Source organism: Eptatretus burgeri, chromosome 1 (genome assembly GCF_056783735.1).
Source record: "Eptatretus burgeri isolate ZD-2024b chromosome 1, Ebu_testis_v1, whole genome shotgun sequence".
In the NCBI taxonomy this organism is placed as follows: Eukaryota; Metazoa; Chordata; class Myxini; order Myxiniformes; family Myxinidae; genus Eptatretus; species Eptatretus burgeri.
The window spans coordinates 124,386,357-124,412,386 of record NC_140961.1 but is presented as its reverse complement, the minus strand read 5'-3'; the positions used below and the strand labels follow the sequence as shown (position 1 = coordinate 124,412,386).

Here is a 26,030-nt window from a genome sequence, read left to right as displayed (position 1 = left end):
GTGCGGATAGAAAACAGAGGTTAAAAAATGGTGTCACTGGAGCCCATCGTGCCCAGGGAAGTTAGGTCACATCCTCCAATTGATTTAACTTCCCCTAAGATCAGCAGTTGGGGCATTCCATGTCAAGTGTACACACCCTCACGACACTAATACCTCATTTTCTCCCCATATGTTGGTTATTTATTAACTTGGGTGAAAAACTCAAAATACCAACTTTTAGACCTGTGGGCCCATCAGGGCCCCCCAAATTTGGGCGCCCCCAGCTGCCCCACAATCTTCCAGAGGCCATATCACAGGTTGTAGTGGTCCGATTTGGCTGATCTTGGTCTCAAAATGCTCATAAAAACGAGATCTTTCGAATCGTGTAAAGTAAAATCACTCCGAAACAGTAATTCAAAAAGTTATAGTTTGGGGCGCCCTTTGACCTTGGGCCCCCGCTCCCCAGCCAAACCGATGGTCCCAATTTTTTTCGTGTGAGAATACCCCTTAATATACTCCAACTCCTCTGAGAATACCCCTTCATATACTCCAACACCTCAGCATAAATGAAAATGGGATCTCAATGGGTTCAAGGGTGATGATGGTTTTATTGTTCGGGGACTCGGGTGCTGGACACACAATACGCTACAATACATAGCACAATATTTGAACACAAGATTTTCAATACACTATATCAGTATATTGTACATACATTTTTACGTGCACATGCAGGAACTGGAAGTGATACAAGTATGAGTAAGAGTTTTTCCTAGCATATTATAGTCAAGATTTTTTGCCAACCAATGTTTTATTTGACAGCTGTGTTTCTTTTTTACTGATTGTGGAGGTTCTACCTGTAGCAGTTTTTGGTTCTACAGAAATAAGTATATCAGAAATGTCTAAAATGCAGTGATCTTCAATGTCAGGAAAAAAGAAGCGATTTGCGGGCCCGTTTGGATGAAGAAAATTCACTTCATGGGTGTCCTGAAAGGTTTCCATGATGCAGGCAAGCCACCATTTTCCATCATAGTGCACTGTGACATAACCTGAGAGTTTCCCGTTAAAAGTTGGTGTAGATTTTGAAATACCTGACTCGATGCGGTGTTCCTCGCTAAGGCTGAAATTGCGTACTTGAAGAGCAGTTTCAGAAATCGGGATGAAAGCATGAAGTTTTTGAGTTCCAGCTATGGTTTTGGCCGTTTTTAACCTTTCTTCCAGATTTCGTTCTTCCTCGTCATATGCCTCTTGGATCCCATAACCGAACTTCATTTCATTCAAACCATTTTCAGCAAAGGCGAAAAGATCTTTTGGAAAAATAATTTGACTGTCGTAAGGTCGACGCAGGCTTTCACGTGTTGCTTCTCGTTTGACTGTACCTCCCACATCATCTGAAGGGCCCTTGCCATGACTTGTGACAAAAAAATGCCATTCTGTGTCAATACCATACTCTGATTTGTGACGACATAGGTTTATGAAGGCTTTGCAATTCTTATATTGACCAGCACAACTGTCTGAGAAATAGTAAACTTTCTTTACATTTGCAAAGCCAGATTTCAAGTGTTTAATGAGTATTATTTGGCATAGGTGGACTGAGACAACGTCGTGAGTATTGCATTCTGATATAATCGTGAACGAATCGTGGTTTAATTTGTCATCGTCAGATTTGAAATAGTAAACCCAGGGGTGAATTGTCGCTTGGGAGCAGTTCCAATGGAATCCTTGGGCCACATCCTGTACGACAAACGAATAGTTCTCTGAGAAGTCTCCAATAATGATAAATTCTCCTTCACCGATTTCGTCTTTCTTATTTTTCAGAAACTGAGATTGGGCCTTGGCAATGAAGTCGTGTCTCACTAATTTCACCGCGCATTCACAGAATTGATTGATGAATTCTTCCAAAGGCAGGACCATGGAGCTCAGTTCAGATCTATTGGTGGATGTCCACCATTTAAACTGAATTTCATCAATATCCTCGAGTTCATAAGCACTCAGTAGCTCGGTTTTGAAGTCTTCAATTGATGGGCAACTTTCACAAGTTCTGAAATAACATGCCGGTTGTGCTGGGTTTGCAAACTGTGCGTGCTATCACATGATGATAGCTAGGAAGTTCGGCTATCTGTGGCATTTTGGAACAAAACATCATGAGTTTCACATTTTGATGTATCGTACATACACATACACTGTGTGTACCGCCTGAACCGGCCAGGACACACTCTGAGGGACGGAGCATGGCGAACTTCACGAATCCAACTTTCAAGCCAGGCTTCTTCTCTTTGAATTTCTGAAACAGTTCCTTGAGATTGTTTCGTACCAGGTGCTTTTGAATTTTGTCTTTTCCATGTTCATTCCTGACCACCACGCAGTCCTTTTTTCCCGGCATTATTCGGCTGACTTCTTCACTTCAGTAAAACTCGGTTACGGCGGATTTCACTTCGTCAGGCAATATTTTACCGTTTGGGATTTGGAGACGATAGCATACCATTTTCTTTCTCTTAATTTTTGGCTTGCACAACCATTCGTTGGGAGCAAAGGAATTCACTCATCATCCCTCTGATGGTCATATTCCCAGCAAATATTGTCAGTATACGTATTTACTCTGAACGGCTCGAAACAACGTATTTTTCCTTCAGGCTTTTGATCACCTCTGGCATGCAGTTTTCATCACATTTTGACGCTGTATTTTGTGTTTTCTCCGCAGTGCTTTTTCCAGCAACTAGTTCTAATTTCTTTCGCACAGAATCTTCCACTTTACTTCGCTTTTCAGGAACATACCCTGGGTTCCTTTCCGCCTTTCGTTTGTCGAATGGGCTTTCGCCTATCATCGATAACGACTGGTTTAATTGGTCAACTTCTGCTTCTCGCTCAAAAACCTCCTCGTCCTCATCTGTCGAAATAGATTCTGCAATGCCTTCGATAGTACCTTCTGATGATAATTTCAAACTGGTCGAAGATGATTCTTCAATACGCTCTGGTGACAACTGAGAGTTTTTTTTCTGCACGAAGTACAAAGTCTATCATCTTTTTTCACCTTTGAAGAAAATTTCATCAACATATCATGACACATTGCGAAGATCTTTTCGTTGTTTCGTTTTATGGCAGCTGAACGGATCGCAACAGTATTTTTGGAACTCCTTTCGATCTTCAGTCGCCATCGTGGGGCAACTTAGCATAACAATTGTGCATTTTGTGAGGAAAGCACCAAATTTGGCACACTAGTAGCCTATCATATTATGAACAGATTTGGATATTGGGCCATCTCAAAATTTTTGATGGCAGTGGAAAATGGCTGCCACAGCCATCAGCGGCTGAATTTGAGATGGCCCAATATCCAAATCTGTTCATAATATGATAGGCTACTCGTGTGCCAAATTTGGTGCTTTCCTCACAAAATGCACAATTGTTATGCTCTATTTAGCTGAGGCCGAAGTCACATTTGCTCTACGGCAAGGATATGGCGGCCGTATACCCTCTGAATTGACAGAAACGTGCGGTGGCCGCAGAGTTTCTGCTGTGGCCTCATGGTGGCCCTACGCCGTTTGGCTATATTTTACAGGCCGTAAGGTCGCCGTGGAATTATAACATGGAGTTATAACTTTTTTCATTTCTACGTTCGCCGTAGCAATTCGACAAGCCGAAACAAAAGAAATGGTAAAAAAAAAATTAACCTATTCGTTACCGTTCGTCTGGCCGCACGTTCACCTTAGGGCCCCCTTTGGTCGCCTTGCGGGCACCTTGAGGCTACCTTGCGTCTGCCTTGAAAATTCTATGGCCGCCGCAGGGCCCCCTTAAGGTCACCGTGCGACATCAAATCAAAGACCGTACGGCAACCCCACGTTTTTGGTCTCCACAATTTCTAAGACCCAAGGCCTAAGTCACATTTGCTCTACGGCGAGGATACGGCGGCCGTACGCCCTCTGAATTGACAGAAATGTGCAGCAGCTGCAGAGTTTCTGAGGTGGCCTCAGGGTGGCCCTACGCCGTATGGCTATATTTTACAGGCCGTAAGGTCGCCGTGGAATTATAACGCGGAGTTATAACTTTTTTCATTTCTACGTTCGCCGTAGCAATTCGACAAGCCGAAAAAAAAACTGTTAAAATTTTTTTTTTTTACCCATTTGTTACCGTCTGTCTGGCCGTACGTTCGGCTTAGGGCCCCCCTGCGGTCGCCTTGTAGGCACCTTGAGGTTGCCTTGCGGGCACCTTGCGTCTGCCTTGAAAATTATATGGCCGCCGCAGGCACGACCTAAGGTCACCGTGCGACATCAAATCAAAGACCGTACGGCAACCCCACGTTTTCGGTCTCCACAATTTATAAATACGCCGTGCAGCTCCCCGAAAAATAAAAACATTTGTGATTGCTACATTGTGTGACCGTGGAAATACTGCGGCCGCCGTATAATTGCTAATGGCTGTAGATTTTGGAGACCCCACGGCCGCCGTGGCAAATGTGACCTTGGCCTAAGTTGCCCCACTACCATGCTTACTGCAAAATATGCAAAAACTGAGATTAGCCCATTTATAACTTAATTCGATGATGGTTATACAAAAAATGCACACTTAAAAATCAATAGACACAATAGGCAGGATAATTTTTCGCAAATGATGCAATATATATATATATATATATATATATATATATATATATATATATATATATATATATATATATATATATATATATATATATATATATATATATATATATATATATATATATATATTGGGGAGAACAAGTATTTGATACACTGCCGATTTTGCAGGTTTTCCCACTTTCAAAGCAGGTAGAGGTCTGTAATTTTTATCATAGGTACACTTCAACTGTGAAAGACGGAATCCAAAACAAAAATCCTGAAAATGACATTGTGTGATTTTTAAATAATTAATTTGCATTTTATTGCATGAAATAAGTATTTGATCACCAACCAACCAGTAAGAATTTCGGCTCTCACAGACCTGTTAGTTTTGTCTTGAAGAAGCCCTCCCATTCTCCACTCATTACCTGTATTAACTGCACCTGTTTGAACTCGTTATCTGCATAAAAGACAGCTGTCCACACTCAATCAATCAGACTCCAACCTCTCCACAATGGGCAAGACCAGAGAGCTGTCTAAGGACATCAGGGATAAAATTGTGGACCTGCGCAAGGCTGGGATGGGCTACAGGACAATAGGCAAGCAGCTTGGTGAGAAGGCAACAACTGTTGGTGCAATTATTAGAAGATGGAAGAAGTTCAACATAACAGTCAATCTCCCTCGGTCTGGGGCTCCATGCAAGATCTCACCTCGTGGAGCCTCAATGATCATGAGAAAGGTGAGGGATCAGCCCAGAACTACACGGCAGGACCTGCTCAATGACCTGAAGAGAGCTGGGACCACAGCATCAAAGAAAACCATAAGTAACACACTACGTCGTCATGGATTATAATCCTGCAGCGCACGCAAGGTCTCTCTGCTCAAGCCAGCGCATGTCCAGGCCCATCTGAAGTTTGCCAATGACCATCTGGATGATCCAGAGGAGGAATGGGAGAAGGTAATGTGGTCTGATGAGACCAAAATAGAGCTTTTTGGTTTAAACTCCACTCGCCGTGTTTGGAGGAAGAAGAAGGATGAGTACAACTCCAAGAACACCATCCCAACCATGAAGCATGGAGGTGTAAACATCATTATTTGGGGATGCTTTTCTGCAAAGGGGACAGGACGACTGCACCGTATTGAGGGGAGGATGGATGGGGCCATGTATCGCGAGATCTTGGCCAACAACCTCCTTCCCTCAACAAGAGCATTGAAGATGGGGCGTGGCTGGGTCTTCCAGCATGACAACGACCCGAAACACACAGCCAGGGCAACTAAGGAGTGGCTCTGTAAGAAGCATCTCAAGGTCCTGGAGTGGCCTAGCCAGTCTCCAGACCTGAACCCAATAGAAAATCTTTAGAGGGAGCTGAAAGTCTGTGTTGCCCTGCGACAGCCCCGGAACCTGAAGGATCTGGAGAAGATCTGTATGGAGGAGTGGGCCAAAATCCCTGCTGCAGTCTGTGCAAACCTGGTTAAGAACTACAGGAAACGTCTGATCTCTGTAATTGCAAACAAAGGTTTCTGTACCAAATATTAAGTTCTGTTTTTCTGATGTATCAAATACTTATTTCATGCAATAAAGTGCAAATTAATTATTTTAATCATACAATGTGATTTTCAGGATTTTTGTTTTCGATTCCATCTTTCGCAGTTGAAGTGTACCTTTGATAAAAATTACAGACCTCTACGTGCTTTGTAAGTGGGAAAACCTGCAAAATCGGCAGTGTATCAAATACTTGTTCTCCCCAATATATATATATATATATATATATATATATATATATATATATATATATATATATATATATATATATATATATATATATATATATATATATATATATATACCAAATTAATAAGTCCCCGTATATATAATAGTCCAGAGATGATGATTGTCAATTTCAGACATAAAGTCGCCTGCCAGCAGGTGATGTCATTGGAACGATGACGGCAAACGTCTCCCAATGTCGAATCAAGAATTAGTGATATGTGGACCCCGAACAATAAAACCATCATCACACTTGAACCCATTGAGATCCCCTTTTCATTTCTGCTGAGGTGTTGAAGTATATGAAGGTGTATTCTCACACGAAAAAATCGGGACCATCGGTTTGGCTGGGGGGCAGGGGCCCAAGGTCAAAGGCGCTCCAAACTATAACCTTTTGAATTACTGTTTCGGAGTGATTTTACTTTATGCAATTCGAAGCTCTCGCTTTTACGAGCATTTTGATACCAAGATAATCCAAATCGGACCACTACAACCTGTGATATGGCCACTGGAAGATTGTGGGTCAACCGGGGGCACCCAAATTTGGGGGGGGGGCTAAAATGGGCCCCGATGTGGCCCCAGGTCTGAAAATTGACACATAATGTTTTACCGTGGATACAAACACTTGCACAAAAAAAAGTGAAATCTGCGACGATGTGTCAAAATTTCACTGAAAAATGTGTACACTTGACATCGAACACCCCAGTTATCTTTGTCCAAAATCAAGTCCAGTGTTCTCGCTTGTATTTGTCTGCATTTGCGTACGTGATTTGTGTTGCAGCTTCTGTATGAGACCAAGAACCTGTAAAGATTTTTTTTAGCTCGGTTTACAACATTAATCTTCTCTTCATGTAAAATATTCTTGAATGTTTTTTTTTTTTTCCTACCTTGATCAAACGGTTATGGAGGAGCTTATAGCTATTTAAATGGAGAACAAGGACATTGGAAGACATGCGTGCACTTTCATATGAAAATACGCAATTTGGTGTCTGTCTGTATGACCGTGATACATCCAGTCATTACTTATACAATCTCAATCAAACTTGCCACAGGGATTAAGGGTCACACAACAGAGGTTGTAGAAACTTAATTTGCCCCCTTCCTCAAGGGAGTTTTTCGCCTTGGGCAAAAACTGTGTTTAGGTGTATAAATAGCTTATCATGGTGTTCTGTGGGACACACATACCGGAAGTTAAAATTATTGGAACCACAAACTAATCAGTCAGTTCCATCCAGTGTATAATTACCTTTTTAAACAGTCACTGCTGTTGTTTAAAACGAGACTGAAAAAGATTTGGAGGAAACCCAACGTCCTCGAGTCATTCTATGCTTATCACATCCCTGACAAACTAATGTACCCAACCCCCTCCTCCCACCCCCCTGACCACTCATGTAGGGAGCAGATGTTTCCAGTTATATTAATTCCAGGCATATTAGGAGAGAGGAGACGAATCATTACAGTGTATGGAACTGGAACCTGGGACTGGAACCTGGGATCCCACATTATGCGCCTAGTGTTTAGATGGGAACACCAAACAGGCCATCTCAATTTTCATGCTGCGATAATCTCTCAAGTGAATGTGTATTTGACCAGGATTTGAATGCAAATTCATTGATTTCAGATTATTGCTCAAGCTCACCCACCATTCAACAAACGCTTCTACCAACAGTTTTAAAACATAGCTTATCCATAAAGTGCGATAACTTTCCACTACAATTCTGGCCAGGAAGTTATTATTGATGGAGTAAGGTGCCAAAAGACATCAAGATGCACTCGATAACTGAAATGCATTGCACTGATTAGTTGTGACTTACGAGGGGTGTTCAAAAAGCTTGCACAACTTGCATTTTACGGTGCGTCTATCGTACAATCTGTTTTACTATTGGGGAAACACTCATGCTGTTTTATATTATTAGCCCCCGTCAGACTTAGTCTGAAACGGGGGCTTATTAATTTGGTGTAGATTTTCGTGTCCATGCGTGCGTGCGTCCGCAACCATATCTCGGACATGTATCGACCGATTTTATTCTTACTTGGTACAAAGACAACACATGGTGGTGTACATATGCACATCATTTTGTTTCGTGATGCGATCAATGATGGCCGACTGGCAGCCATTTTCGGTGCAAAAAACCCGATGTTTAACACGTCTTCAACCATTTCTCCGACGTGCATTTACTGATGTTGTTAAAACTTGGCACACCGATAATGAATGATGGCTTACACATGTATGTCATTTTTTTCCAGATTAGATATAAGATGTCCGACTAGCGGCCATTTTGTTACTTTAACGTGTCCACAATGATTTCTCAGACAGGCATGGTCCGATTGTGTTGAAACTTGGCACAAGCACAGAACATGATGTCATACATGTGCACTTCACTTTATTTTGTGATCTCATCAAAGATGGCCGACTGATAGACTGGCGGCCTTTTTAGTTGTAAAAAAAAAAATCCCAGTATTGAACACGGCCTCGACCATTTCTCGGGCATTAATTTCCAATCTCGTTCGAACTTGGCACACTTACATATGAACACATATCATCATCATCATATTACTTGGCCCCCCAAATGAGGTATTTGCTTTTTTTTCTGAAACCACACACACAATTTCGATGAAACTTGACCACAACCTTTATCACCTGTGATGTACCAAAGTTTGTTTCCGGCATTTAAACAAAATTCCATAGGTATTTAGAGTAGCTTCTTCTCCGTTACATATTTTGTGGGTCATCCATGCTGACCAGTGGTTCCCTGGTTGGCTTATCCAGCTACCACCAGGTGAGCACCAAGGGGTATGGCCCCTATGTTTATTTAATGATCTCATGGGTGGTTTTGTTGTGATGTCATAATTGCATACGTCGATCGCTTTATCCAATCAGTATGAAAAATTTTGAGGGGTATCTACACTAAATTGTCTGGGGGAAAACAATTGATGACACCATCGGTCACGTGGTTCGGCAGCCATATTGTTTTTAACATAAAAACCTTCAAAAATATTCTTTTCCGGAATGGTTGAACAGATCGAAGCAAAACTTTACAGGTATGATCGCCTATCCACGATGAACAAAAAGTTCTCCACCTATGCTGTCATGGGTCACATGGTTTGGCAGCTATGATTTTTTAAAGCGTGAACCTTTAAAAATCTTCTTCAAATCATAAACCAAATGGAAAAGCACTATGAATAATTTTTGATGAAAGGTGTTTGAGTACACCTCACCATATGTATGTTTGTTTTTCCGTGTTCTGTATATCAACACAGCCTTTCTGGTAAAGGCATTATATCCGGGCATGCTGATGGCACCATCGTGAGATATTTCTTTGACGACGAGGGATCTGGAGAGTCACAGGTAGTAATACCATTGGAAGTACAGCTTGTTATAATCAGAATATATTTATTTACTTTTCCTTCATACTCTGCAGTCATCTTGCTGACCTAATCCATTTCCTGACTCTCAACAGGGCAAACTTATCAGTCACCCTTGCTCTCCATATGCTTTAGCCTGGGTGGCAAACAACATTGTTGTCTGTGGCTGTGATCGGCGTATTGTGGTGTATGGTCATGAGGGGCAACAACTCCAGCAGTTTGATTACAGCCGAGACCCAACAGAGAAGGAGTTCACTGTGGCTGAAGGCAGCCCAAGTGGCCAGTCTGTGGTCATTGGTAGCTACGACCGGTAAAGAGAAAATATGTGTTTCTTGCTGGAATGTATTGCTAGAATCACCATTTTTCATGGTGATTAACTTATTTACCAAGTTGATGTGAATGACCACACCTGAATGATGATTCCACCATCCTCCGAACATTTACACCTTTTCGGCTACTCCTTGTAGGTTGCGAATTTTTAATTGGAGTCCTCGTAAGAAACTTTGGGATGAAGCGAAGCCAAAAGAGATTGCAAATATGTACACGATCACTGCACTTGCCTGGAAACGTGATGGGTCACGTCTCTGTGTGGTAAGTTTTCCTTTTTATCAGAATGAATGGATAAAACATCATTATAATGAATGTATAAAAAAATGATAATATTGGCTTATTTACAAGTGGTGTTCAAAAGTTATACGACCAAGATACCATAATTCAAGATACACCAACTTTTTTTTTTCCATCGAGGTGTATATAATTAACTAGAGGAAGCCCATGGTGAAAATACCGCGATAGAAAAAACAAAGGAAGCCTTTTATTGATGTGCTGGTGAAAGAGCAAAAAACAACAACATGGGAGGGGAGAAAAGGAATGTCTTGAGTTGTCGTGATATGCACCTGATGCTTCAAGAAAAGAAGAGATTAAATGAGTTTAACAACTTATTGATTTATTCAAAACATTCGATTGGGTAAATCTCTGTTCTAAATGTTCTCACTAAATCTCTGTTCTCACTCTCTTACTGCAGGTAGGTCGGTGGTCTTTCTGTCTTCTACCGTCTCCTCTTCGGTCTCGCCCCCCCACCCCCCCTCTCTGCGATTTGTCCCCACCATATTTCCGCAGGGTGCTCAAGGTCTGCGAAAAAACCCCTTCTGGTAAAACTACCAAAATCACGAATCACTGCTCATCTTCACCCTTTCATTCCTCTTCTTTTCCCCGCCTTTGGAATAAACTCCCTCACTCTGTTCAATCCCATTCTTTCCTCCAGGTCTTCAAAACAGCTGTTCACCACCACCTCTTGTCTGCTCTCCCATCCAAAACCACGATCTTTTCTACCCCCGTTAATCCACCCCAAACCCACCTCCTTCAAATTCCCTGCTTTCCTTCCTGAAAGTCCCTGTAATGTCCATCTTGTGTACCCCGTGTTCCCTGCCCCATCCCTCTCCCTTCCATAGATCTCCTAATGTTGTTGTTCCCCACTGCTTTGTCCTTCCCACTCCCGCCCCTCTTGTCTCATGCTCCTCTTGATGTGTGTTGTGCGTTAGCTCTCATACGAGCCTTGACAATGTATACAAAAAAAATAGAATAAAAAAATGTTGCACTATCTGCATTTTATATTTGTGAAGATGCAATATTTTGTGCAGCATTTGCTTTTTATATTATTTTCCTGTAGGTTTGGATTAATTTGAAGCAACATTTACTTAATTCAAAGGGGGGGGGGCAACAAACAGACAGGACTGCTAGGTATCTCTTTGGTTTCAGACAAACGGAAGAGATACCTACCAGGGAACTGCGGAACATCCACGCGATGTAGAATGTTGCTTCAAGTCCTTAGCTCCACTCATAAACCCTAAGTCATCATCCTTCCCCCCCCAAAACCCCAAGTGCTTAACTTCCTGTCCTCCCCCCAACCACGACTCCCCAACCTCCCTCGTCCACCACTACAGTTCCTCAACCCCACACCCACAACTCCTCAACCCCCCAACACTACTCAACCCCTTCCACCACAATTCCTCAACCCCTCCAATCACATCTCCTCTACCCCCACCTGCCTCCCCCACTACAGCTCCTTAAACCCTACCCCACAACTCAACTGCCTCCCCCCCCACCACATTAGGCATGGGAACATGTGGGGGAGGGAACAGCATATAACCACATCCACTTTCCACCAGTTCTCCATGAGCCTCCATTTGGCCACCCTCCAGGCCAGACCCAGACGTTTATTGACCTCTGGCTAACAACATGCGGAGACAAGAATATCACTGTCAAAGTAAGTGAATGTCTATTTGACCTCAACATCCTCACGACAGACAGGTACAGACAGACAAGATAGCAGCATCCAAGATGCTATTGAAAGCCTGAATCTTAATTTTGCCTGAAGAGACCCATAATTCCACTGGTTCCGACTCCACATTCAGTGACTTGAGGGTCCCCATCAGGATATCCAAAGTCTCCGCAAAGATAACTGCATTATCTGCAAAATCGATGTCATCAATCTTGACATTCCCAAATGATGCACTGCAGCAAGATCTCTTCGATATCCTCACTAGAATATAGTCCATACAAGTGCTGAAACTTGTGGGGGCCAGTGCACACCCCTGACAAACTCCAGTAACAACTGGAAATAAGTCAGAGATGGTACCACCACACTTCACAGCACTCTCAGCACCAGAGTAGAGTTCAGACATCAGATCGATCAGTTTTGGTGGCACCCCACGAAGACCAAGCATCCTCCAAGGGGCATCCCGATTCATTGAGTCAAACTCTTTGTGGAGATCAACATAGGCTGCAAGCAGCCCCTGCTGAAACTCTCGCCTGCGTTCGGTGACGACCCGAAGAGGAAGCATACATTCAATCATTGACCTCTTTTGATACCAGAAATCCCAGAAGCTTTGCCCCCTTTCAACTGGTTCACTGCAACCTATGTTTCCACTAATGAAAGCGGTTAACAGTTGATTGGAGTGTCAGCAATAGGGATAGTAACACCCCTGATATCCAACTCGACCAACACTTGGTGGGTTAGCCGAGTACAGCCACTCAAAGTGACCGACCCAGTGGGCGTTCACTTCAGACTCCTCTGTCAAGAGCTCACCTCACTCCGCTCTAACTGCAGTACACCGAGGGACAGGCTTGGAGGAAAGCAATGCACGGATTCCTCTGTAAGGAGGATGAGAATCACTTAACCACATTTGATGGTCTACCCTTTCACAGATTACTGGCACATAGGCCTCCTTGTCCACCCTCAGCGAACGTACAGCTTTACGCCTCAGCTCCCTGACCAGCACAGTTTTACTATTGAGCCTGGCCCTGCAACTCCAGTCAATGGCATCCAGTGCGCCTTGGGAGACAGTGTTCTTTTTTGCCTGACGGGTTTGAAGACATCCTCCGGCATCATTTAGAATGGTACTCTTGAAGGTACTGCACAACTCTTCAGGATCCCTCAAAACACCCAGAACCCCTAGATCTCTACTCAACTTGCTTGCAAACTCCTCAGCTACCCTCTCTTCCTTGAGCTTGCTAACATTCAGCCAAGGCTTCGATTTGAGCCACAGCTTCAGAGTTGCTGCAACAAACCTGTGGTCGGTATTGAGGAACTTAGCAATTCGGTCAACGCTGCAGTTCTGGAGCACCCTCCAGCGACCAACAACGAGCACATGGCCAATATCCTTTGCCACACCACCAGTGTTGGAATACCAGGTCCAGCAATGTTGCTGTGGGTGCTGACACCATGAACCAACCACCTTAAGTCCCAGGACATCTTGCAAAGTCAAGGAACTTAGTGCTATTCTGGTTCACAGTTCCAAACCCATGGGGACCAACACATGTCTCCTAACCATCCCTATCAGTGTCAGTCGCTGCATAAAACTCCCCCAAGACTAGAAGAGTATCTAGTCTGGGGAACCGATCGACCACAGACTTAAGCGCGCAGCACAGAATGTTTCCTTCACAGTGAGATCACTTGCCTCAGTCGGAGCATAGACAGAGACCAGGGAAATGACACCCAAGGAGTGACGAATCCTCCGTCTCATAATATGCTCATTGACCGATGTTACCTCAATTATCATGGGAGTCAGTTTGTTGAACACGGCTACAGCAACTCCTTGGGCATTGAAACCATCAGAGCAACCAGACCATTAGTATGTGTAACTCCCTGCCATGATCTCACCACTATCCGGTCTCTGAATCTCAGAAAGTGCTGTAGTACCGATGTTCAAACGCTGGAACTCAAATGACAGCAGAAACAGGTGATCATCCTCTTAGTGCGGGGAGATTCCAGGCACCCATCTGAAGGGACCCCCTCAGGTTAACCCGTGGAGACCGCCCTCTGGTGGACGACACCTCAGCACCACCCAGACACACACCACCGCAATCCGACCCACGAAAGTTTCCCCATGGTTTTCCTCCGATCATCAAAGAATGGGGGTCCTGGAGGCTTTTCCCAAATCCCGTCATCCGGTGAGCTGCCTTGCGATGGGTATTTGCATTTACATATATATGTATGTATATATATATATATATATATATATATATATATATATGTATGTATGTATGTATGTATGTATATATTTGCACCTCGACTACATGTACATCTATTAATTACGTACTGTTTCAACGTCAGTTGCACCTTGACTACATCCACATCTATTAATTACTTACTGTTTGAACGTCAATTGCACCTTGACGACACAGTAGATCTATTAATTACATACTATTGGAACATACTGTACCTTTTAAACCCTGCAACCCCTTATATTGCTGAGACCCCTTAGACTTTGAAGACCCTTTCGACGCCATTAGACATTTACATCCTTTAGACCCCTAAGACCTCTCTCTACCTTTAGACCCCTTGAGACCGTATATAACCCAACGACCCTCGAGAATCTTCAGACCCTTTAATTCCCCTGAGACCATTAAGCTCCTTATGAACTTTAAAGACCTCCAAAACCCCTAAAACTCCCAAGACCTTAAATATCCTTCAGGTTATTGGGGTCTTTGGGATCTTAAGACCCATTTTATCTTGAGGACCCTTTCAACACTTTCGACTCCTTTCGACCCTCTTCTACCTTTTGACCTTTTATACCCATTAGACCCTGAGAATCCTGAGACCTTTACACCCCTTAAGTCCCTTTAGACCCCTTTATACCCTTCAGACAAGAGACAGCTTGGACCCTTAACCATTTCGAGCTTTCGACCATTTAGACCTTTTTAGAACATTTTTACACACTTGAGATGAGACCTTTTCGACTCTTTTGATGCCTTAGACCCTAACTACGATTGGAACGTACTCTTTCGACTTTTAGACCATCTTGGACCTTCGAGGCATACATTCCACAAACATCTAAAGTCTTCTTGCAAAACACAGACTATATTTTTTTTCAGCAAGTAATGCACAAGGATACTCTGGTAGTCTATATGTCAAATGAGGGTATCAATACAACAAATTCATGAATGTGGAAGAGCAAAATAATGATTATTATTAAACATCTTGTGTTTTAACCAACAAAATAATGAGTGTGTGAAAAACCATGTCCAGTGAGACTGCTCTGACCTTTTGCTTGAGGTTCAAATGTTCATCACTTTGCTGAGTTGGTGGAATGAGCACATCTCATGTGGAGTGGCCAGGACTGCACCTAAATTGGTAGCTTGATATTAAAGTTGTATAGGAGGTGGTAGACCTTGAGGTCTGCTGTGATTATTGATTTCATCACCTTGCTGATCATGGGAATAAGGCAAATTAATAAACAGGAGAGGTAAAACGAGTTGCAATGGAGATATCGGATGTTATATTTCCAGATGGTTAAGGTTGGAGCAGAATAAGGATCTGGGGTGCTGTTCGGTGGAGGCAGCAGATCAGGAGGGATAGATTGGTGAGGGAGGGGTAGGGAAGGCGTGGGTGAGGGAGTGGTAGGGAAGGTGTCAGGGAAGGGGCAGAAGAGGTGTCAGTTGGTGAAGGATGGGAATGGGATATGTGAGTTGGTGCAAGGCCAATTGCCACGATGCGTGTTTGCACCATGTAATAGCTTTTAAATGATACTTTTTGCATTTTTGCAGGAATTGATTGTGATAGCAGCGCTGAAGCATCAGGAATTGAATGCTATAACAGTGTGGAAGCATCAGCTTGGAGAAGGTTAGGGAAGGAAGAAGCCCCAAAAAATAAGGCTTTATTTAAACCACTGCAGTCCCTACAGGAAGAGTTTGCACGTGATAATGCTACTGTACTTGGGAAGACATTCCAGGATTTCATTTCCGTGGCAAGATTATATGTCCAAGGCAGGGTGTTGTTTGCTTTGGAATCGAACTTGAGGTGATGTGATTGCCAGGATGATTCCACTTTTGTGGTTCTGATGGCACACATCATGGGAGCAGTTGTTGAAGCAGAGTCGGTGAGTTCTGTTCTTGCGTATGGCAGCTTGGCTGCAGGTCAGCTATCATTTATTGGAAGCACGGCTGTGCTGCTGATGCTGTGCCCCTCTACCAGTACACTGGTACTCATTTTGATGACCTCAGAAGGATGACAGGCTGAGTCAACCCCACCTGGTGTTAATTCAGTGGAAAACAGGGCTCAAACTCGGGACCCTAAGATCCCAAGCCAGCCACCATAACCACTAAGCCAACATCAGGCTTAGAAGGTGAGTTATCACAGGACATTCTGTGGATAGTACATACTGTCACTACAACCACAGCTTACTGTGATGACAGGATGTGGGTGTTTCTTTGACATGCCGGTAAGCTGATTAACCAAGTAACTTTGGCTTGGAAGAAGCCAAGCTTCTTAAGCAAACTTTTGGAAGCCCTCATCCAAGCGAGTGATGAGTATTTCTTCTTACCCCTTATTTCTGAGTAACTTGAGATTATAGATAGTGGAGAGTTCTTAAGAGGTCAAGAGGTGATCACTGAAGTTAATTTAATCACCTGGTCTGGATATTTTCTTTGCAAGCGCAGAATATATCCCAACCTATTTCCCTCACCTTTGAGTAAACCTTCTGCTTATTCATTATTTTGGAATTCCTGAACCAATAACAATGAAGCTCTTTTCGTTTGTCTTAATTCCTCTTGTTCTTCAACCGATCCACTCCTCCCTTTCCTTCCCTATTATTCATGCATAATGTATAAGGCCCTAATTTTTTTTGTGGTACTGCACATTTTATCCATCGATGCAGCTCAAAAATATGTGTTTGCTGAATCCCAAGTTTCCTTGCAGGGAACACTCTGTGGGGGTGTCGAGCTGTTTGACTGCTGCTTACGGCGAGTCTTGTACAAAAACAAGTTTGAAATGAGCTATGTCGGTCCCAGCCAGGTAGGAAAGCTTTTTTGTTCACTAGAACACATCGTTGGAGGGCTATTTTGACACCATCTTGGGTGAAAAATGCATGTTATGAAAGGTGGTTTCTGACTACAAATTTTGAAACAATTTTTTTTTTTAACTCTTCTATTTTTGAAACTGATGTTTAACGATCTATGCCTCTCGGCCCAAACCAAATGTCACTTTATGGACAGTACTACATCACATATTGCCAATCAAGTGCAGCTATGGTTGGTTTAAAAGGACAGTCACGAGCTGTTTCGCTTGTCCTGACCCCTGAAAACTCACAGATATATTCTTTCAAGGCTGTGGACTCCACCGAGCACACACAAATATTGCTTTTGTTAATGTATTGAGAAGAAGGTTTTTTTATGTGCAAAATAATGGCAGACACATTCGGCACTTAACAATGAAGCAGGGTTAAGCAATAGGTTCATTTCTGTCTGTCTGTTCATCCGTTTGTCGACAAATGTCAGTTGATGATTGAGGAACAACTTGATTTCAATTGAATGTTATATTGTGAACACGAATCGGAACGTGAATCGGAAAAAGAAACAACAGTTTTGTCGTACTCTGGCTCTGAATTTTTTTTTTCCGATTGTACATGCGTCGAGAGGAGTAAGATATTGTTTTTTTTTTACTCGTGTCTGCCTGTCTGGCAGTCAAACAAAATTGAAAAAATCATTCCAAACAGGAAACTTACTGTTTTTATTGACGACATAAAGGAAGTAAACAACAGACTTGAATAACTAATGTAACGTGTTAAATAAGGTGGTGTGAAAGATGGTGCATCAATGGCAGAAGTGGGCGTGGCATGTGGGAGGGTGCAGTATCGGGGTGAAGAAGAAGCCGCCGTCAGTATGGCTACGTACGATGCCGATTGACGATGCATTCTACGGTGATCAATAAAGCCTCCATCTTCTAAAATGTGACTCAAAGTCGTCTTTTATTAAAGTGTATGAGGGTGGAGTATAAGACTGGTTCAATTGTGAAAATAGTCTGGATTTAAAAAAAAAAACTATTTTTAAAATCATTATTTAAAAAAAATTGAGGTACAGTTTATACCTGAACACTATGTGGGGTATCGTGTTCTATGAACTCCCTAGTTACCTCCACCACTGAACGTGGACAGAGGTTATGTTTTTACCCCTGTTTTTCTGTCTGTCTGTTTGTCTGTGAGCAGGATATGCCGAAAGGTTGTGGCCAGATTCAGTTGAAACTTTGTGGACAGGTTGGAGGTGTTATGTGACAACGACTAATGAATTAGATTTTAGTGAAGATCTGGATCTGGATCCAGATACTAGAATTTTTAAAGTGAATCTTCACCATTGAGAGATGGGGCAAAAACAATATATATATATATATATATATATATATATATATATATATATATATATATATATATATATATATATATATATATATATATATATATATATATATATCTTCTTCTTCTTCTTCTTCTTCTTTCGGCTGCTCCCAATAGGGGTCGCCACAGCGGATCATCCGTATGATCCGCATACTGGTGTTAATTCAGTAATATATATATATATATATATATATATATATATATATATATATATATATATATATATATATAAATATATATATATATATATATATATATATATATATATATATATATATATATATATATATATATATATATATATATATATTAGGATGGTCCAAATACAGCAAAAATAAATTTTAAAAAATCAGATGTCTCCACAAGTCTTAAATTATTCCACTACGATCCAGTAACGCGCATACAAAAATTTAAGTTCATCCGAGGTTATTTAGAGGTCGCTCCATATGACGACTTTTAGTTTCATGAGTTGGTTAAATTTGGGTATGGTCAGGTACGATTAAGGGTACTTCTGGATGTCCGAGGTGGAAATAGAGTGCATTTTAGAACTCTATGGGGTCAATTTACTCGAAGAAATGACTACACGGACATTGACTTCACTACCATTTCGAAAATATGACCTAAAACAAGATTTATCATTACTGGAGTTGAGGAACTAATCCTAGTCATTTCGATATTTTCTAATCCATAGTTAATTTGTTGCCGTCTAAAGATTTCTTTGAGTAAGTCAACCCCACTGAGTTCGAAAATGCAATCCATTTTCACCTAGGAAGTTCAGAAGTGTACGGATTCGCATCTCACCATACCCTAATTTTTCAATCAATGGAATTACAAACTATTAGAATATTTCGTCTCATTTACCAAATAACACTATCATCTCCGCCTCTATTGCTGTCTCCACTTCCGCCTGAACTTATTTCTAGCCGGCCCAACATCCAGTGTTTTAGCTTCAATGATTCACGAAAAATATGTTAGTTATTTATTTAGTTATTATTATTTTAAATTAGGGTATGGTGAGATGCGAATCCGTACACTTCTGAACTTCGTAGGTGAAAATGGACTGCATTTTTGAACTCAGTGGGGTCGATTTACTCAAAGAAATGTTTAGACAGACGACAAATTAATTATAGATTAGAAAATATCGAAATGAGTAGGATGAGTTACTCAACTCCAGTGATGATAAATTTGTTTTAGGTCATATTTTCGAAATGGTAATGAATTCAATGTCGGTGCAGTCATTCCTTAGAGTAAATCGACCCCATAGAGTTCGAAAATGCACTCCATTTCCACCTGGGACATCCAGAAGTACCCCTAATCGTACCTGACCATACCCTAATTTAACCAACTCATGAAACTAAAAGTCGTCATATGGCGCGAACTCTAAATCACCTCTGATCAAGCTAAAACAATTTATGCGCGTTATTGGATCATATTAGAATAATTTTAATCTTGTGGAGCAACATTCTATTTTTTTCGACTTTTTTGGACCACCCTAATAAATATAAATATATATATATATATATATATATATATATATATATATATATATATATATATATATATATATATATATATATATATATATGTATATATATATATGTATATATATATATATGTATATTGTCACGAATTCGCGCCCGCCGGCGTGCGAGCGGCCACGTAACTCGAGTCGCGGCACGTCGCCCACCGGACGGACAATTCCGTCGTGACCCTCTCGGACTAACGCCGGGAACTAGTCATGGGTGGGCCTTTTGGCCTCACCACGATCGTGCCAATCGGCCCCCCGCGTGGGATAGGGTTGTTCGCCAAATTCGACCTACCTAAGTACCCACACGGAGGGTAGACCGGGCGATTGCACCTCGCCGCAGGTCGACTTCGGACATGGGCCACTTTAAGCGATCCGTTCCGTACTATCGGGATAACCGAGCGGTGTTATCGTCAACCTCGACGGTTCTGATTAATTATCGGGCGTATTTAGCCCACTACCAACCCTTTACGTGAAGTCAGATGGAGATTCAATTAAAGGAAAGACGAGGCGAAACGGGAAAAACAGTTCAACATAAGGCACATTTATTCCGCAGCACACGGATAGCACACATATACAATTGCAACAATTATGCACCAAAAGCAATTGCAAAAGAAACACAACAATGCAGATCTACTAGCGACTACGCGAGCACACGGCAACACTTACACAGTTTTACTTTACAGACGGCGCCGACAACACATATACTCAAACGCAAAAGAAAAGGGGCCACCCTCAAATACAAGGGGACAGACGGGGCTGTGGGCCGAGACCGGGTGGAGCCTACCCGTCTGCTTGGAATGGGGTGGGAACGGGGCCCCCTTTTCGCACTATCTCAGCGCGGGGGGAAACGGGGGGTTGTTGATGCTCTGGGGAAAGAGGATAGCTGGCTTGCTTGGGTCCCACGACGAGCGACTCCACTGCGACCTCGACCGCGTTCCCGTCTTCCCCTCTCTGCAGCTCCCCGACAGACTCCGAACCCCGACAGACCGTCTCTCCTCCAGACCCGTCTTGACTGCTGCTGCCACACCTCTGCAACTCGCCCGAGCCCGAAACAGAAACTGACTGAATTCGCCCCGCGCTCGGCGCTTTATAGTACGGCAGGAGAATCCATATGCAAATTTCCGGATCAGGATGGGCTCGGGGGTGGAGCCACGCTCGCCCATTGGACGGAGGAAAAGTGGGCGTGAACCTCCCCTGATCCTCGAATTTGCATATATCGATTCTACTCCGACGCGCCTGGAGGCGGGGCCAAATCTCCCCGCGCTTAATGATTGGAGGCAATTCACAGCCGCGCACCTGTGGCGTGACGTCATGGCAGCTGTTCGCATCCCTCGTCCCTCTTGGATGGTACCATCTGGCAGCGATTCGCCCTCCTGCTGGATTCCAACCATACACGCAGCCATGACGTCACCCGGTGCATAAAAAAAACAAAAACAGCACAAGCCCCACGTCTCGAGGGGTTCCCCACGCGAACACATGTGCTCTGCCCGTTGGAGCTTCACACACCCGCTCGCGTTGAGAACCCGTCCGGTCCAAATCCGAAATCCTGCCTAAACTTTGTCCGTCCACGGGATCGGCAAATCCACCACGTGCGTTTCCGGACCGGGACTTCACTCCCACAAGCGAGCACGTGGGGGCCTCGTGCGTTGCACAGCACGGACCTCGCGCTCGCTGTTGGGTGAACCCGGCACGGTTCCCGAAACAGCAACAGCCGCTACCCGGCTTTTGTCCCTCTGTCGCCATTGTCATCGCCATTCGACCCACGCACACCTGCGTGTCACGACGCTCACACTCCACTCCATTACATTCGCACCGGGCGACGTGGCTGCGTGCTCCCGCATGCAAACCGACATCTCCCTCACATTCCGCTCTCTCACACACACGGTCTCCCTTGCACTCGGCCGTTCACTCACGCATGCCACCTCCCTCGCACACGTGGCTCCACTTACTTGCGGCCTTCCACTCACTCGTGCCATTTCCCTCACACAAACCACACCACTCACACACGCGGGGGCACTCACCCGCGGTGCCTCACTCATACTGGCCGTTTCACTCACACACGCCCGGGCACTCACCCGCGGTATTTCACTCACACACGGCGCGCTGGGAAGCACGCCCTTCGGCACACTTGCCACCACACCACTCACACACGGGGTCGCTTCTACACACGCGGACGCACTCACACCTTGCACCACACACACCGGGACAACCACACTGGGGATTCGTGTCCCCACAAGGGTCTCCGGGGCCTTTATACCCCACAAGCTCTCCGTTCACCCGTTCGCAGCACTCCTCCCCTCGAACTCGCAAAGCACGACCGATCCCACCTGGTCGTGATTCGCCTCAAGGGGGCATACTCCCTCCCCTCGTTCCTGGAGGGGGCCATCCAGCTGCTCGCACCGGGTCCCTACATGGTCCGCCAGCTCCCCCTCATGGTCCTCCACTACCTCTGTGTGTGTGTGTGTGCGTCTCTAACCCCGTCATTATCATGCAGTCTCTCCTCTATCGTTCCCATCTCCCGTGTCTCTATTATTTCCGTCTCTTCCCTTGTTATCTCCCTCGTGAACGTCTCCATCACCCCAATTAGTTTTTCCCTCTCGGTCACCGTCACTCTTCTCGCCCAACACGTCCCCCGAATTATTTTCTCCTTACCCGCCTCCACCGCGGGCCCGACAGCCGTTGCACTCCCTCCCAGCTCGTTCGCTCCCACACGTGGCGTCGCCATTTTGAGCTCCCCGGTTACTGCCTTCATGCCCGCCTGCAGGCTTCGGCCCATGTTCTGCGTCTCACCCCGCAGTTCTTTCATTTTTTCCTTCAAATTCGCCTTCATTTCGTTTGTGTTTGTATCCATCTTTACGTTCATGCCTTTTATTTCGTTCGTGTTTGTATCCATTTTCGTTTTCACTTCGTTCATTTGCTTGTTCATGTTCGCATTCATTTGTTGCGCATCCGCATTCATCTTTGCCAGCATGTCGAATAGCTGGGCCATGTCGGGTGCGCTTGGGTGAGCCGATTCGGCAGGGATCGGGGAAGGGTTTTGGTGGAGAGGGGGAGGGAGGTGTCATACACCGTGGCCGCTGCCGCACCTATTTCGGGCTCTGGGTTCAGTTGGGCGAGTTCGTCCTGTACAACCAACATTTCCTGCACAGGGATTTCATCCTGGACCATGGATTCTTCACATTCTAAATCCATTTCTAATACCCCCGGCTCCTGCTCGCCTTGAGACGCCATCTTATCTCTCGTAAAGGGTTAATTTAAATCACTCGTAATTTGGAGGGAATCGGGGGTCGCTCCTCTCACCCCTGGACCGATTCCCGTGAATTTAGCTGGAGACAGGAGAGCCCGTTTTCCCGCTCTCCGACACCAGTGCCGCGAGGAGTGGGATGGGTTTGTGTCCCACGACCTGACACCAGTGTCGCTAATTCGCGCCCGCCGGCGTGCGAGCGGCCACGTAACTCGAATCGCGGCACGTCGCCTACCGGACGGACAATTCCGTCGTGACCCTCTCGGACTAACGCCGGGAACTAGTCACGGGTGGGCCTTTCGGCCTCACCACGATCGTGCCAATCGGCCCCCCACGTGGGATAGGGTTGTTCGCCAAATTCGACCTCCCTAAGTACCCACACGGAGGGTAGACCGGCGATCACACCTCGCCGCAGGTCGACTCCGGACACGGGCCACTTTAAGCGACCCGTTCCGTACTATCGGGATAACCGAGCGGTGTTATGGTCAACCTCGACGGTTCCGATTAATTATCGGGCGTATTTAGCCCACTACCAACCCTTTACTTGAAGTAAGATGGAGATTCAATTAAAGAAAAGACGAAGCGAAACGGGAAAAACAGTTCAACATGAGGCACATTTATTCCGCAGCACACGGATAGCACACATATACAATTACAACAATTATGCACCAAAAGCAATTGCAAAAGAAACACAACAATGCAGATCTACTAGCGACTACGCGAGCACACGGCAACACTTACACAGTTTTACTTTACAGACGGCGCCGACAACACATATACTCAAACGCAAAAGAAAAGGGGCCACCCTCAAATACAAGGGGACAGACGGGGCTGTGGGCCGAGACCGGGTGGAGCCTACCCGTCTTGTGATGAGCCGCAAATGTCGCGGCGGTGCCCCGACTCCGCGCTCCTCCGCGGGTTTCGTTGGCACTGCTTGGAATGGGGTGGGAACGGGGCCCCCTTTTCGCACTATCTCAGCGCGGGGGGAAACAAGGGGGGGTTGTTGATGCTCTGGGGAAAGAGGATAGCTGGCTTGCTTGGGTCCTGCGACGAGCGACTCCGCTGCGACCTCGACCGCGTTCCTGGCTTCCCCTCTCTGCATCTCCCCGACAGACTCTGAACCCCGACAGACCGACTCTCCTCCAGACCCGTCTTGACTGCTGCTGCCACACTTCGCCGCCGCCACACCTCTCCAACTCGCCCGAGCCCGAAACAGAAACTGACTGAATTCGCCTCGCGCTCGGCGCTTTATAGTACTGCAGGAGAATCCATATGCAAATTTCCGGATCAGGATGGGCTCGGGGGCGGAGCCACGCTCGCCCATTGGACGGAGGGAAAGTGGGCGTGAACCTCCCCTGATCCTCGAATTTGCATATATCGATTCTACTCCAACGCGCCTGGAGGCGGGGCCAAATCGCCCCGCGCTTAATGATTGGAGGGATCGGAAGTGGGCGTGTATCATTCCTTATCCGACTTTTCTTCGGACAGGCCGCTTTTTGCACCCGCGGCTCAGCGCGCGTCCCGCACGAGGCCAGGACAGCCTGACGCTCGGCGTTCACAAGTGGTGCGGGAATGGCCGCAGAAGGAGAAGAGGTGAAGGTGGTGGAGGGTTTATTGTGGTGGTTTATGGCCATGGCGACACTTGGAATGGTGGTGATGCGATGTTTGCGAGAGCGAGTTGTGAAGGTAAAGGTCGTGGCTGTTGGCGTTGTTGTTGTGAAGCGGCGTTGCGGTTGGTGGTTGTTGTGTGATGGCGGATGAGACGTGGTTGGCTCAAAATAAAGATAGAACAGAAAAACGGCTATCTTAAAGGGTCGCAGCCCGAATGAATCACATTTATTCCCTCTAAACAACGGGTTTGGGCCTAACTACACATGTACTTACAGAGATATCTCACCTACGGGACCTGAATGCTGGTTTGCGAATTTCCTCAACCACAACAATATATATGTATATATATATATATATATATATATATATATATATATATATATATATATATATATATATATATATATATATATATCATGATATTTCAAAAAGTTATGGACAAATAATTACAAAACTTGGTGGATGAGTTGAGTAGGTAACAAGAACAAGCCGATTCGATTTTAGTTGAGGTCCGGATGCAGATCCGGCCTATCGGTGGGATACAAAATGTAAACTGTTTAGCCTGGCGGAGGTATGCACTTCACTGAGTGCTGTTGGAGTTACTCATGTAACACTTAAGATAATCAAATCAAAATCTATTTTGCTGTCATATTTGATATTTCTTTACAAAGTTTGCAGTTTAAATAGTACGAAACAGAAAAACAATTTTCTCTTCACTTCCCTCCGTAACTTACGAAAGGGAAGGAAAAGAAAGTGTCATCTCTGCGGCGTCATCAATTACGATGAGCATGTGTTATAGAGACAATTTGGTGGAGTATTGTGATGATAAAAAATAATTCTCACACTTTGCGAATGATAGACTTGATAAATTCACCCGATGTACCAACATATGAGATGTCATGGCATTTTAACACAACTTTTAGATGAAAACCTCGAATTGATAGGATCGAACGAGCAGTGTTTATGGGAAAATTAAGGAAAATATTTTTCTCGAAATTTGCTTTGTCAAAGTTTGACCTTTGAGCTGAGATATTGGTGTTCTAATGATTATTCACGGCCTGAAAACCTTAATTATTTTTTTATTTTTTTATTTTACTCAGTGATCTATGGCTCTTGGGGGGACTTGTACATCGATCACACTCGTAGAACAAGAAGATATCGATGTGTTTCACATGAATTACAAGGACACTCGCAAACAATGGACAAAGTCATCACCGTTATTGTGATTGTAACTTTGGATCACAGTATCACTAGTTAAGATGTGCTGGGATTGCAATGCCAATCAGCCCAACCC

General features: G+C 44.3%; 1 protein-coding gene across 2 annotated transcripts in view; it reads left to right on the top strand.

The window, feature by feature from the left end:
* Positions 1–26,030, top strand: part of IFT172 (intraflagellar transport 172) — a 445,633-nt gene that overhangs the window by 89,369 nt on the left and 330,234 nt on the right. For both annotated transcript variants that reach the window (XM_085896864.1, XM_085896871.1), the window contains exons 7-10: positions 9,580–9,667; positions 9,780–9,994; positions 10,152–10,275; positions 16,883–16,978. In XM_085896864.1, coding sequence (XP_085752990.1) covers positions 9,580–9,667; positions 9,780–9,994; positions 10,152–10,275; positions 16,883–16,978 — 523 coding nt within the window. The remainder of the gene's footprint in view (positions 1–9,579; positions 9,668–9,779; positions 9,995–10,151; positions 10,276–16,882; positions 16,979–26,030) is intronic.